General features: G+C 41.1%; 2 protein-coding genes across 3 annotated transcripts in view; one reads left to right on the top strand and one right to left on the bottom strand.

The window, feature by feature from the left end:
- Positions 1-840, bottom strand: part of snupn (snurportin 1) — a 10,857-nt gene extending 10,017 nt beyond the window's left edge. The window contains exon 1 of one of the 2 annotated variants that reach the window (XM_032524263.1): positions 697-840. The gene's annotated coding sequence lies outside the window, so the exon portion shown is untranslated. Of the gene's footprint in view, positions 1-680 lie in introns of both variants that reach the window. The other variant, XM_032524264.1, reaches the window with a different exon arrangement.
- Positions 841-2,606: 1,766 nt separating this feature from the next.
- Positions 2,607-14,829, top strand: part of snx33 (sorting nexin 33) — a 21,794-nt gene continuing 9,571 nt past the window's right edge. The window contains exon 1 of the mRNA XM_032524262.1: positions 2,607-5,005. Coding sequence (XP_032380153.1) covers positions 3,574-5,005 — 1,432 coding nt within the window. The 5' untranslated portion in view covers positions 2,607-3,573. The remainder of the gene's footprint in view (positions 5,006-14,829) is intronic.

Here is a 14,829-nt window from a genome sequence, read left to right as displayed (position 1 = left end):
AGATACTATGGTAGACTGTGTGCAATGGTGATTTGAACAGTGCAGTAGATCATGATTAAATATTAACTATGACTGTTACATATAAACATATTAACCTGATAAACTGTTTGTTTGTTTGATCGATCGATTGATTGATTGATTGATTGATATAACTTAGATATCCCTATGTATATAAATCGACTCAACCAGTGGTACCTCAAACGGAGTTCAGGCATCATAGAATAAGTAGAGGACTTCACATGGTTAGTTGTTTCAATATGTCCCGTTACACACTGAACCAACATTAGCTAACGTTACCACTACAACAAAATGTGACGTTATGTCTGTTTCACGGAATGTTTTACCCACATTGTTGTACTATTCCCACATGTAACTATATTAATCCGTCCAGACAACAACCGTCTTCCTAAACGGCTGATAGAGATTTTTTTTTAAAGCCCGGGGACTCTTGTATAATAGACTGTTACATCTAGCCAGTTAAGTCATCTTAGCAGCTAGCATCGTGCTAAACCTGCTAGCATTCAGTTAGCCGGGGGCATTCGTTAGCAACACTGATTCTAGAGTGTTACGTTACTGCTTTACTTCCCGACTAGCTACACTACTACACTAGCTTAAGGTAACTACAGGACAGGTTTGCTCAGATAAGAGCACTGATAATAACATTAGCTATATAGCTATACATATATGTATATATACCTTGGACATTCAGGGAGGCTGCTGCTGAAACGTCACGTAACACGTTGTCATCTTTTCCCACCAGTGGGGACTATTAGTTGGCCGACTAAATGCAGTACACTAACCCGGAGTTACCGAGCAAACTTTTGCACTTCTGCAGAAATACTGTCTTCCTGGTGCTTATAGGGGCTTTCTATATAACCCAGTATTGTTTAACTTAGTGCATTCGTTACATCTATAGGTGGAAGAAGCATTCAGATAGTTTAGTTGAGTAAAAGCAGCAACTACAGTGTAAAAATACCCCTTTACAAGTAAAAGTCCTGCTTTTAAAATGTTGCTTAAGTAAAATTACAAAAGCATTAGCATCAAAATATACTTAATGTGCCAAAAGTAAAAGTAATTCTTATGCAGAATAGCTAATTTCAGAAAGTTAGATTTGGATCATTTTAGTATTGCTGCAAAAGTGGCCACTTACATAGTCCCGGGACTCATAGAATGTGTAAACTATAATAATGCATCATACTGTATTTGTTGATTAAACTTTGTAGTATAAATCAGAATCTGCAAACTAACTGGTATCTTAAGTTAACAAATAAATATAGTCGAGTAAAAAGTAGTGTGGTGGAGTAGAAGTATAAGAAAATGTGGTGGAGTAGAAGTATAAAAAGTGACCTAGCCTAAATAGAAATACTAAGTAAAGTACTAATACCTTAAAATCTTAGTTAGTTACAGTAGTGGATTGAATGTAGCCTACTTAGTTACATTCCTCTACTGTGTGTAAGCAATACCACACAAAGTAGCAATACCACACTATAAACACTACCCAAAGTCCTGCCTTTAATGTACATAATTATTATCAACAAAATGTAGGCTACCTGAAGTATTAAAAGTAAAACTCAATAATATTATTAACTCATTATTGTTGATTGCTAATACATACATACAAACATACATACATAGGGCTACATACATACATACATACATACATACATACATAATTATAAACTGATATGATTTGTATGTAAAAAAAATAAACCTAATTAAGTGAAACTAAATTTAGTGGAGTAAAAAATACAATATTTGCCTGTATATAAAGTAACATGGGGATACTCAAGTAAAGTACAAGCAGGCCTACCACAAAATTGTATTTAGGTACTGCATTTAGTTCCATTGTCCTGTGAAGCACTTTGAACGGATTTTATATTTACTGATGCAACATAAACAAAAAATGAAGTCGAATTTCAGTGGTTAAGAAACATTTGATTAGAATATCAACTGATATCAGAATCAGAATCAGAAATACTTTATTGATCCCCGAAGGGAAACTCTGTGTACAGTGTCAGATATTAGAAATATAAGAAATAAAATAAAGAAATAAAGAATATAAGGAGTTGTGATATTTACAGTTAAAGGAATATGATACAGTATTTACATAAATAACATAATAAGGTGTTGCAATGGTGAAAAGTAATATAAAATAATAATAATAATTATAATAGTGCAGAGTTGACTATTGCAACATTACAAGCCAGTGTTATTGCACAAAACAGATGTAGTCCAGTTTCCACCTCTCTGAGTGTCTGTGTGTCAGAACACTTGAGGGAGAAGTTATAAAGTTTGATGGCCACAGGCAGAATGACTTCCTGTGGCGCTCTTTGGGCATTATTATATATATATATATATATATATATATATATATATATATATATATCTTTATAGTGGCAATATAGTGGTGGCTTTCACCAAATAAGTCAGTTTGATTTCGTTGAAATCAAGTTATTAGTTAATCAGACTGAGCTATTAGTACGACTAGGCTACTAATGGTAACTTGTATCTGTGTCTCTCTGATGTTGTCTTCTGTGTTGCCGGTTATAATGTGTTTCTCCTGTTGGGGGCGGTGTTGAGCCAGTTTCTTCTCTCCAACGACTATAAAGGAGCTGGTGAAAAAAAAAAGGCGAACTTGCTTTCAATTGTCCAAGCCTAACGTCATGGAAATAGTTACTTTGTTGAAGCGCGCACAGGAATAAACCCAAAGAAACAATACTGAGCCGTGATGTGTGTTGATGCTCTGTAGAAGGAGATTCTTTAGTTGCTGATTTCGTTTTTGTTGTGGTTGTTGGTTGAATTCAAAGGGTCGACCGGAGATGCGCAGGAACCTGTTTACAGGGAAAACGCAGCAAGTTTCAGTCCGAGGGAACGCCGAGCGGGCTCACGATGCACAGCGATACCATTACTCATCCCTCTGGTTTTCCTCACGCCAGGACACTTTGTCTTAAAGATATGTCCATGAAGGATCGTTTCTGAGTCCACGTAATGAGGAAAAAAAGTGTCCGAAAAGTGAACAAGGCGAGGTTGCAGTCCAGTTTCTGAGGATTAAAACCACCGTCGGGGCTTTTGGAGGAGCTCTTTGGTGAAACCAGTTTTGCTTTTTTGAAGCTGTTGTGTTTGCGATGAGAAAGAAGCACGAGAGTCAATCTGTTATGTGGAAGTTAATGTGTTATAGAGTATTTATAGCCTAACGTTATTGGCCGACGTTTAAGCAGAACAGGCTACACAGTAAGACAATGGAGCGAAATAGCCTCAATGGGCTGAGGATGCTAGCAGTCACAGAAGGTACATTTTAGACTTTGTTTTTGGCCTAATAGTTTTACGTAACTGACGTCTTCTGTTTATTAGCCTAAGTGTCAGACAGCCTTGTATTACATTTCTGTAAGTCCTACTGTGCTGTTGCACACCTGATCCAACAGCTGCCATGTAATTTGAGATGAGTTTAAATATTACAGTGAGCTAGTGTCAGATGTTTCCAACACAGCATGCATCAAGGCAGTAGCATCACTATAATCTAGGCACTATGTGCATGTAGATGGTTCTTGCTTTAGGACTCACTGGAGTATCAAGATGTCAGTGAAAGCCAAAGCAATCTACACTTTTCAAAGTGAAAATAAAGAGGAGATCAGCATCCAGGAGAATGAGGAACTGGTTATCTTTGATAAGAACTCTGTGGACGGCTGGTTTAAGGGGGAGAACAGTCGAGGGGAGAAAGGTCTCTTCCCTGCGTCCTATGTGGAAATTATTCGCAGTCGTTCCAACTCCAACGTGACTGACTGCTCCATAAGCCCAGCAGGATCTTTAGGAAACGACTCCTCCTATTTCCCCTCGACCCCAAACACCTCTCTGCATTTGCAGCAGAGTTACTATGACGACGACGATGATGACTGGGACGACTGGGATGACAGGTCGACAGTGGTGGACGATGCTGACCCCAGTCGGAGCCCCGGGGCCAATGGACATTCCCATCAGAGCCCACTGTCATACAACCCCAATGTGCACTACCGGGCCAAACCACACATGGAGAGACAGGACAGCATCTCCAGCTCGAGGAAAGGCAGCATGGTGGGCAGGAACTTGAACAGATTTTCCAGCTTTGTCCGCTCAGGGGTGGAAGCGTTTGTGTTGGGTGATGTGCCCATGATGGCAAAGATAGCGGAGTCGTACACCATCGAGATGGGTCCCATGGGGCCCCTGTGGAAGGAGAGCCCACAGCCTTTCTCCTGCTCCATTGAAGACCCCACAAAACAGACAAAGTTCAAAGGCATCAAGACGTACATTTCATACAGGGTCACACCAAGCCACACGGGGCGTCCCGTCTACAGGCGCTACAAACACTTTGACTGGCTGTACAACCGCTTACTGCACAAGTTCACTGTGATCTCCGTGCCTCACCTGCCTGAGAAGCAGGCCACGGGGCGATTTGAGGAAGACTTCATCGAGAAGCGCAAGAGACGACTGATACTGTGGATGAACCACATGACCAGTCACCCAGTCCTCTCCCAGTATGAAGGCTTCGAGCACTTTCTGATGTGTGCTGATGACAAGCAGTGGAAACTGGGCAAGAGACGGGCGGAGAAGGACGAGATGGTGGGTGCCCATTTCATGCTGACCCTCCAGATCCCTAATGAACACCAGGACCTACAGGATGTAGAGGAGCGGATCGACACCTTCAAGGCCTTCGCTAAGAAAATGGACGACAGTGTGATGCAGCTCACACATGTTGCCTCGGAGCTGGTGCGTAAGCACCTGGGTGGATTCAGGAAGGAGTTCCAGCGGCTAGGTAATTCATTCCAGTCCATCAGCCAGGCTTTCATGCTGGACCCTCCCCACAGCTCAGAGGCCCTCAACAAAGCAATCTCCCATACAGGCCGCACCTATGAGAACATTGGAGAGATGTTTGCAGAGCAACCTAAGTATGACCTCTTCCATATGCTGGACAAGCTGTCGCTCTATCAAGGCCTGCTCGCCAACTTCCCCGACATTATTCATCTACAGAAAGGTAAAATCATCTGATGTCCTTATGCATGTAAAGCCCATTAAAAGGGTAATTAAAAATGTGACCACAGTAAAAAAGAAAATTTTACATTGATTACATCCATAATGTTCACAGATGTTTGGATGTATCCTCAGCCTCCCATCTGATTTTAATTCCAACAGATTCATTCATATTTTAATTGAATGTCCAATGTCAGTTCCCTATTTGAAATGACAAAAGGGGAACTTTTTCATCAGGCCACATAATGGGCTCTTTGTGTCAGAGCAATTCTAATTTATCATAGGAGTCAAGCAGATTATTATGGAACGTTAATACCCAGGCACATCCACCAATAACAACTTTGTAACAAGAGCTGTAGTTTCTTTGTATTGAGACAAGCAGCAGCTACAAGTGTTGCAATAACTTCAATAATAGTTTGGAATAATAAACAAAGTGTCTGCTAAAGATAACAAACTGAGCCAGTGGTCCCTGATTAAGTTAAATCAGTGGTTTTTATTTTGTTATGGATGACAAGTTAGTTCAGGGTTAGTCTCGCTTTGCCAGACCTTCCACACGCTGCGGAGCAGAGGAGGGTCTGGCTGGTTCACGCAGCATTCCGGGGTGGGAGAAAAACATGCTGTGGTTTAATGGCATTTCTTTAAACCAATCACAATTGTCATGGGCGGTGCACGGAAACAGCTGGGAAAAAAAAAGTTGTGCGAGAGAAAACCCAGATTGGACAGATAGTGTAGCTCGCTGTCTGAGTTTACCCTGCAGCGATCTGAGGAGCAGTCAACCACAGTCCTCATAAGTCCACCAGAGTTTAGAATTCCAACACAAAGAAAGCGGAAGGAAACGGACATCGATGAAAATACATGCATCCGGCGGAATTTCCTGCAGCACCAGAGCAATCCCAGAAGTGGTACGTCGAGGATATAGACTAGGTCAGGATTTGCCTCCAGCATCTTTCTCTTATCACGTACACACACATGCAGACATACCGGTACTACTAAATTTGAACCCAAACAGGAAACATGGCGTTCGTATGTTTTCTGTGTCATAGGATAAATATTCAGAGTCAGGTCAGAGTATTTGCCTGCAGCATCTGAGGTCAACTGCCAATCAGACACACACCCACACCCACACCTGCATTCTCTCAGTTTAACAAATACTTTCTTATGATTGGCTTTGACAATCTGTGCTAACAAGTCTAACTGTAATTTCACTCACGGAATTTCAAATTCTTACCACAAGCGTGAAGTCAACATCTCTTAAGGAAATGCAATCCAAACTGTGGATGTATCAAGGAGGTTACATACTTTTTTAAGAGTATATATCTCTTCGTTGTTATTATCACTGGCATTATACAAAGTATGACTACGATAGCTGTTGTCTCATTAGAGACTACAAATAATTTTGTACTATTTACCGAACTAGTGATGGAACCAAATGACCGTTTCTATTATGTGTAAACAGTTCACCTGAGACTCCTCTGGGTTCTGTTCAAACTTTGATGAGACAAATAGGCAAGAGCTTTGTTGTAGTGTTTATTCCAACCGACAGCCATGATGTGACAAAGACACCTGAGTGACACGGGCAGGGAGTGGCTTATGAATAAGTGATATTTGATCAGGTTATCTTAACCTCTGTGACGTAGGCCTTCCTCAGGGTTTTAGTTAGTTCCGTAGGTTAAAATGTAACTGAATACAGAGCATCTTCCAGTGGTTGCAATACATTGTATTCTGCTTCTGATTGTGGCATCAAGATAAACTGTATATCAATGCTAATGCTAACGACTACCATTTTATCTTGAATTGTTTCCAAGCATATTCTCACTTGCAGAAGAAAAACATTTTTATGAAGTGAGAAAAAGTTCAGTTAGCACACTTTTTATATAATACAGGTCCCTCTGGGCCAATCACAACTACTTTTTGTTGTTAAAACCTACGTTAAGAATCATACTTCTCACAAATCAAAGTGGCAAAATAGAGCCCGGTTATGTTTCTTTGGGGCATTGCTTTTCGAGACGTGGCTCAGCTTGTTTGTGGCGAGGGATTCTCTAAGCAGCTGATGTCAAATATTCACTGCTTATATTTGTGGAAAACTGTTCTACCCCACCAGCAGTGAATGACTTATTGTACTCTCATGTATTAGCATAATTGTGTTTAATCAGTAACTGAGAATCATAAAGCATTTCCTGTTACTGTAACATTCTTGATTTGAATACTCTATGACGGATGTGTTTGGGATGGCTGCTTTTCATAAACCTCACAGTGAAATATTGGTTCTGCTCAGGTCTGCACTACAACTCAGGCTGTTTTCTCCTGTGACCCTTGTTTGATTTTGGTCAAAGATAGCGAGAGCGCTGGCAAATCAGCATTCTGTGTCAGCTCTCAAACAAATAACCGTATCAGCTGACTGGAGTTACAGAAGAAGGAAAGAACTGCAGCGAGTGAGGAATTGTGCTGTCGTGTTATCTTCCTTCAAACAGCCGGCAGTCATTTATTGCAGATGTTATATGTGATGCAATTCAGCCAGTTACATTTCATCAATCCACCCATGAATCAATATGAAAGACAAAGCCCTCTGAATGATATTAAAGGGTCAGTTCACCTAAATCCCAAATAATTAATGGAATTATCCAATGTGGTGCTGTCCGGCCCTATAGATAATTTTGGCCTCACGTTCCAAAGTTTTAAGATATCTGGCTCTGTAATTAAATTTTTTTCTTAATGATTATTTTTTGGGCATTTTTAGGCCTTTATTTTGACAGGACAGCTAAAAACATGAAAGAGAGGGGGAACGACATGCAGCAAAGGGCCGCAGGTTGGAGACGAACCCGGGCCCTCTGCGTCGAGGAGTAAAACCCCCACAAATGGGCTCCTGCTCCACCAACTGAGCTACCCGGGCGCCCTGTAATTTAATTTTTTTAATGCTTGGAGCCCCACTCTGGAATTTCCACCCACCCTCATTGTATTGGTATGACAAAGGTGGGTATCCCATAAATCTGTGCTTGGCCATGGACCACCAGGCGTAAGTAGAAAAATATGTCTCCCTGTAATCATGGCAAACTGACCCTTTAAAACAACACTGTTTAACTTTTTAAAGAAGAAATAACACGTTCTTCCTGTTCCAAATGAACAGTTCAGCTCATAAGCAATAACACACGCTCCAGCTGCTCAATTCAACAGTCAAGCGTCTGTCAGCTAATGGCAAATGTTAGCTGGATTTTGTCATTGTCACATATAGTTACATTGCTCTGAGGATAAATTGAAGTGGTAATAGGTGCTCATCCATAGTCAGTGTATTAACTACAGTAAATGGCGGTCGGCAGGCCCCCAGGCCCCCAGGCCCCCAGTTTGAGGCAGCAGGCTGGAGTACCGGCACAGAAGCTGAGCAATGTACTGCTAGGGGACGGGAGCAGCAGCTAAACATATTTAAAAAAGGTCCACCTGAGAAAAATCAATATCAGTTGAGTTGTACACTAGGATATTTTAGTGCTTTACCTTGCCCTTTCTAACAGGGAACTTAAGCAGTTATCTATGTTCTCTCAGGAGTTGCTGGTCTACCGTTGCCTTGATCGGTTATTTAGTTTGTGGTATTGTGTGACGATCAGATCGGTACTAACTTGGCGTCCATTTGTTTTTTTGGCCATAAAAAGATCAAGATAATTATTTTAAAGAAGATGATCAGGTAGGCTATACTGTATGTTGTACACAAGCCAAACTGTGCTTTATGCCAATACACTGATTACAGAGTGATTTTTTGCAACATCTAATATCGATATAAGGATCTTGAGGGGAAAAGACAACCGTAAATGTAATAACCTTGGTTATTTTGTGGCTAATTCTGTCAAGATACCTTTGTACGCGTCATGCATTGGCTTTATGGCTCGGCAATACATCTGTATTATTTCAACTTTGACATATAAGGCTAGATATCTTAAATTTTGGAAATTGTAATGTTGTGATATGACACAAGTGTCTGTTTCTGGTTTAAGAGGCTGTGTTACAGGAAAGTGAGGTAATTTTCTGAACTTAACAGACTTACTTGCTGTTTTATTATACATTTATCAAAACTCTCATTGTGTTAATATTTTGTGAAAGCACCAATAGTCAACCCTATAATATTTCGACAATATCAACATCTATGTTGATTTCTTTCCATATCGCCCAGCTCTTATTGACTGACACATTTTGTTTTGGCAGCTTAGCTGTACTCTCTTCTAGGCTTTTTTATATACTTACAAAAGTTGGCATTCATTTGGTCGTTATTTTGAAAAAACAGCAACAAATGGCTGGTGGTTTATTTATTCTTTAATCAAATCCAGCTCCTAATTGATAATTAATTTTGTTAAATAAAAAAGGGAAATTGTATAAAATGCAACTATTCCTCAAAGCAAGATATTTAAAAAGTATATAAAGTTTGGTGTCCCGAAACTCAGGTATTGTATTGGAAGCAGTATAAAAATTGTAAAACGGTATACCAAACCCAACTGTACACGATGCAGTTGAGTAGCAGTGTTTTTGAGACCCAGATAACTCCCCTGGATGTGACCTGTGTTCTACTGAGCCGGATACAGCTGTGGCAACACTCCGAACACACAGAACTGAGTTCAACCTTTTTCCGGTGAACTCCTGCACTCCTCCTCCTTCATGTCCTCATTGCTTCTTCCCCTGCCTGACTTTCCCCTTCCCTTAGTTCTGTAGGAGCTAGTTTTTAACTGGGATCCTGGTGAGCATGTGAACTGCAGGAATGTTAACTGTCTTTGAGATGTGGTGTTGGGCAGGGACTGCATGTGGCCTTGATAAAATGGATCTTAGGGAGGAGAAGATTTTGGGTAATGTCAGAAAAATGTCAGGGTGTGCTCCATATATCTCTTCCTCCCATTGTCTCTGTCCTGTTTAAGCATTTAGTCCACACATTTTTTTTTTGTCTCTTTTGGTCTTTCTACAAATCACTGTTTCATTCTGCTCTTCACGTCTTTTCATCTTTTCCCCCTCTGGTGAGATACTCACATGCTCAGGACCTATTCATGCACAAACGGAGAGATGTCAGAGTGAGTGGGCTACCAGTGCTGGACTAAAGCCCTGAGCGGTTTTTTTGGGGGGGGGGAGGGGGGTACAGTGCCTTGCTCAAGAGCACCGGGCATTACCAAGGAGGTGAAGTGGCATCTCTCCAGCTACCAATCCACACTCCATACTTTGGTCCATACAGGGACTTGTTTGGCGGCCCTCCGGTTTCCAACCCAACTCCCTACGGAGTGAGCTATTGCCCCCCCACTCATATCAAAAGTGTATGTCTGGGCAGCTGCTCTGGTTTTAATAATGGAGAAAGTAAATCTAGTCTACTTTAAACCTTGGTTGTATCCTCAGTTAAATACAAGTGAAAATCTTGATCTATAGGATTAATTACATTGTGTTGTTGTAGAATAAAGGGCCTCTAAGGCTTTAGTGTGAGAGGCGCTGGCCGCTACAACTGCACTGCCCGTTACAATTACGCGTTTCTTGTAATCCTGGCCTTTGAAATGTATCGTGCTGTCTCTTTTGAATTATTGTACAGAATTATGAACTGAGCAATTCTGGTCTTGCATCAATCTGTTCATAAATATTGAATTCTTTGGAAGTATGGTTACATTGTCGTGACAGTAAAGCAGATATCGTGTTCTGTAGATTTTGTGCCTGGCAACAACCAAGGCCTAGACTGGGTAAACCCCGCCCACTCGGCCGGCGATTTGATTTCCCCCGGCAGCTCGGTCTGGGAACCTGCACGTTTAATTCTCCTGCTTCAGTTCACAATTTTGCTGGAACCAATCACAAACTGGCTTATCCACCTGGCGCGCTACTGCCTCAGACCAATGCTTAATCTCAAATCTATTGAGCTTGTCTTGGTCTGGTGATAGCCAGGCTAACCAAGGCCCTTATCTGAGACAAAACCACCGCATAATGTATTGAATAAATACAAAAGGGTTCACAATAGAGTGAAACCAACCCCGCCCTCACGGAGTGGCCATCAGTTCGATCTAAACACATGTTGTGTAAAATGATATCTGAGGCGTTGGCTCTGCATCGCCTGTGTCCCTAGAATTACATATGACATTATTGTGGAGAACTCAAAACAATGATGATCAAATTGAACTTCAAGTGCTGGTTAGCTAGAAAAGGCCACACTGGAATAATTGCTTTTTTAAGTCCTGAAGTACAAGGCCAGAAATGGCATTAAACCAAAGCTAACATGACAAATGTGCCTTTGGTAATCTGCAGTGCATTCTTCAAAAGAAAATGCACCAGATTTGAGCTGTTCTCCTTTTATCTTGACAAATTCATTTGGCAGTTTGATTGTTAAAAACCTTAAGTATAGAAAGTATGGTCTTTCTCCCTTCAGCTACAGCTGATAGTGGGATAAAACCTTCTGTGATCCACACCAGAGCAGAGCATTATTCAGTTTGAGAATGAGCTAGCTCCCCTGGGACGCCTCCAGCATGCCAGACAGACTTTTAATCTGGACAAAAGGTTAGTTGTCCTCCATATGGCAACACATTACAACAGCACATCAGTTTAAAGCAAAGTATGTAAGTAAGGGGTGGTAGTAGCTCAGTACATAGGGATTTGGGTTGGGAACCGGAGGATTGCTGGTTCAAATCCCCGTACGGACCAAAAGTATGGTGGTGGACTGGTAGCTGGAGAGGTGCCAGTTCACCTCCTGGGCACTGCCAAGGTGCTCTTGAGCAAGGCACCGAACCCACCTCGGGGCGCCTTTCCATGGGCAGCCCCCTCACTCTGACATCTCTCCATTAGTGCATGTGTAGGTCCTGAGCATGTGTGTGTAATTCAGGCCTGTGTGTAATAACAACAGAGTGAAAAGTGTAGTTTCCCCTTGTGGGATTAATAAAGTATAATAAAATAAAAAATATATCTTGTTGCCAGTTCTGAGGAAATGTGTGTGCCGAATGCCCTTGATCTGCAACAGAGGGACGTGCGAGGAAGTTAACGTTTTAACTTCCTTTTGGGATTGTGCCTGCTTGCACATATGCAGGTCTTTTGTGTGTCTTATCTGAACACTTTTCAGTTTTGTTTATTTCTTCTGTGCTGACCAGGAGCTCGTGCCGTGTTTATATTGTCTGACAAAGATGTTACAGATTAACATTCCATACACTGGTTACAACACACAAGAAAATACCGCACTCTCAGCAGGTAACCGTAATTTGTGAAACCATGCGCTAGGGTTTCAGGAGCTTTCAGGCACCAGTTATGGCACCTTTTGAACATTGATTGTATGTAATTTTGTTGACTAAAGTCCCAGTTGCTGTCTCTGGTGACTATGAAGAGCAAATGTTTTCCTTCTCCTTTTTGCTTACTCATAAATCTTGACAAAGGCTAGGCCTCGTCTTCACAAACACACACTGCCTATCCACATGCTTCAGCATTCCTGTCTGTGTTGGCCCAGTGCACTGCTGTTTCACACCGTAGGAGATTACAGATGTCTCCAAAAACTCGGTCTTTACCACCGCCGCCTCCCTCCTCCTCTCAAACAACCACAGATTTTGTGGTAAAGTGTCCCAAAAAAGGCATGAGATAAGAGAGGAGTTAGCTTATCTTGAAAAGACTAATACCATAGCTATTTTTTTAATTTTCTGCCCCACTTGTAAACGAATAACTGGAATTGGACAAAACATTTCACCTGTCAGCGCACAATGCTTTCTAATACAGCACCACCACCGCTAACCATGATACAGTTACAGCAGATTTGGACACCTCTCTAACAGAGTGTCATAAAAACTATGCTTCTCAAAGGTGTATCAATGATAGCTTGTGCTCGTAGCTGACTTCTCAAGTTTGCACCAGGCATGGCAGTCTGTAGCTGACAAAGAGTATCCTCCTCATTCATTTCAGCGGGACCACTGCATCTGTTATTGCTCATTTCTGGTCCGACGTGGCATTTTAGTGTCCTTAAGCTCATTGTTTTGGCCTGCAACTTTACTGTTTTGCTCTCGCTGCTCTCATTTTCCCTGTTTCCGGGTCAAGCAGGCAGCTTTTTCAGTAAAACAAAAAAGATGTGATAAACCCACTTTGCTCTATACCTGCCCAGCACCAAATGGTGAACAGACAAAGTTAGCAACTATCTGGTGAAAGCACCGGAGCATTTAACAGCTAGAGAAATATATTTTATCAAGAAGTTGATGGAGGCCACAATAGAGACAAAACAAAAACACCAAATGCATGCTAATGCTGCTTTGTGTCTGCTGGATGTGTGAATTGATACATGTCAGAAATGTTTTCTGCTTGTTCCACCCAAAAATTAATGAATGCTGCTGAAACGCAGTTATTTTCAGCCTGCTCAGGCTGCCATAGTGGTTAGCATTGCCTCACAGCTAGAGGCTTTGTATGTGGAGTTTGCAAGAAATGCAGGGTGGGCTAATTGGAAAACGCGAAGATGTGAATGTGTTTCTCTATTTGGTTTAGCATTGTGATAGACTGGCAAACTGTCCTCTTGCGCAATGCATGCTGGGATAGGCTTCAGTCCCCGTCAACCCTTAATAAGAAAAGTAGTTTTGATGGTTGACTCTCCAAGTACTTGCATTGTTATGAATAAATGGAAAATAGAAGTCATTGAAGGCATCTGTATTTGTTCACATTTGGATCAGTTCCTTCTTTGGCATCACGTTCACCAGATAGCTTACAGATAAATGGTTTTTCTGTCTATTCTTCTCCAGTACAGCTGAACAGTTGAAGTAATCCAAAACTAGAACTTAATCTTCTTTGTCTGCTACAAGTGTGAAGTTGAACGGGCGTATTTAACCCATCAGTGTCCTAATCTTTTCCTTCTCCAGACAGGAATGAAGCTTTAACTGTCAGTAAGATTATGGGTGTCTGCCAACGTAACTGTAGTCATGGCAGCACTAACACGATGCTTGTGGTTGGCATGGAGACGCCATCCCCCAGTGGAGAGCATTGTTAGCTGTTGCATTCTCTGGTGTTTTCTGGTGGCAATTGAAAATACTAGCATAAAAATAGGGACAATGGGAAAGCCTTGTCATTTGACCAAGTATTTCATTTGGTAGGATGCATCAGTTGAGGGTGGAAATCCACATTCTGATCAGCCAAACATCTTACATCATTTCTTACAGTTATAGCAACACTTAGTAGTAAAAAACAGCAGGTCAAAGACAGAGAAGACATAATAAATCTGTTCCATAACAAGAGAGCTGAAAATGTTATAAATTTAATAAATGTCCCAATCAGAAACACAAAGCCTTAAGATCCTGAGGGATTTCAGGACATCACAGCTCTTGTCTCACAAATCTTAAAGCAATAAGTTATACAAAAGAATTATGATGTCACAGCTACAGCTACACTTTTTTTTTTACTTGATGTGTGATGACATAACAGTTTTTTGTTTTTTTGCTTTTTTTCTTACATTGGGAGTCTGGCTGAGTTGTAAAAGATAAAATAAATCCCTTTGCAGATGAACGTTGTGAGATACTCGGAGGACTATTAGTGGGGAGGAATTACATCTTCCTTCAAGATCAGTGCGGAGCATATCCCTTTTAATAAACAAAAATCTAGATAGGAACATGTCTGACAGGAGCATGGATTTATAGCCGTGTGTGTGAGAGTAAAGTATATAAGAGTTTTAGATCATATTCTGTGTGCATACTAAAAAAAACATCTGTTGAACATCTCTTTGTATGGCTTCAATTAAGAGCTTCAATCCAAAGCTATTGGAAGCTGCATGTCTTATTTCTGTGAGTTTTCAGTTCCAGTTATAAGTCCCATGCTCTTTGGATGCTTTCATATAGACTTTAGTGGTCCCCTAACACCATATCTGAAGTCTCTTTCCCAAAATTC

Source organism: Etheostoma spectabile, chromosome 8, assembly GCF_008692095.1.
Source record: "Etheostoma spectabile isolate EspeVRDwgs_2016 chromosome 8, UIUC_Espe_1.0, whole genome shotgun sequence".
Taxonomy (NCBI): domain Eukaryota; kingdom Metazoa; phylum Chordata; class Actinopteri; order Perciformes; family Percidae; genus Etheostoma; species Etheostoma spectabile.
This window is presented reverse-complemented; position numbering and strand designations above follow the sequence as displayed.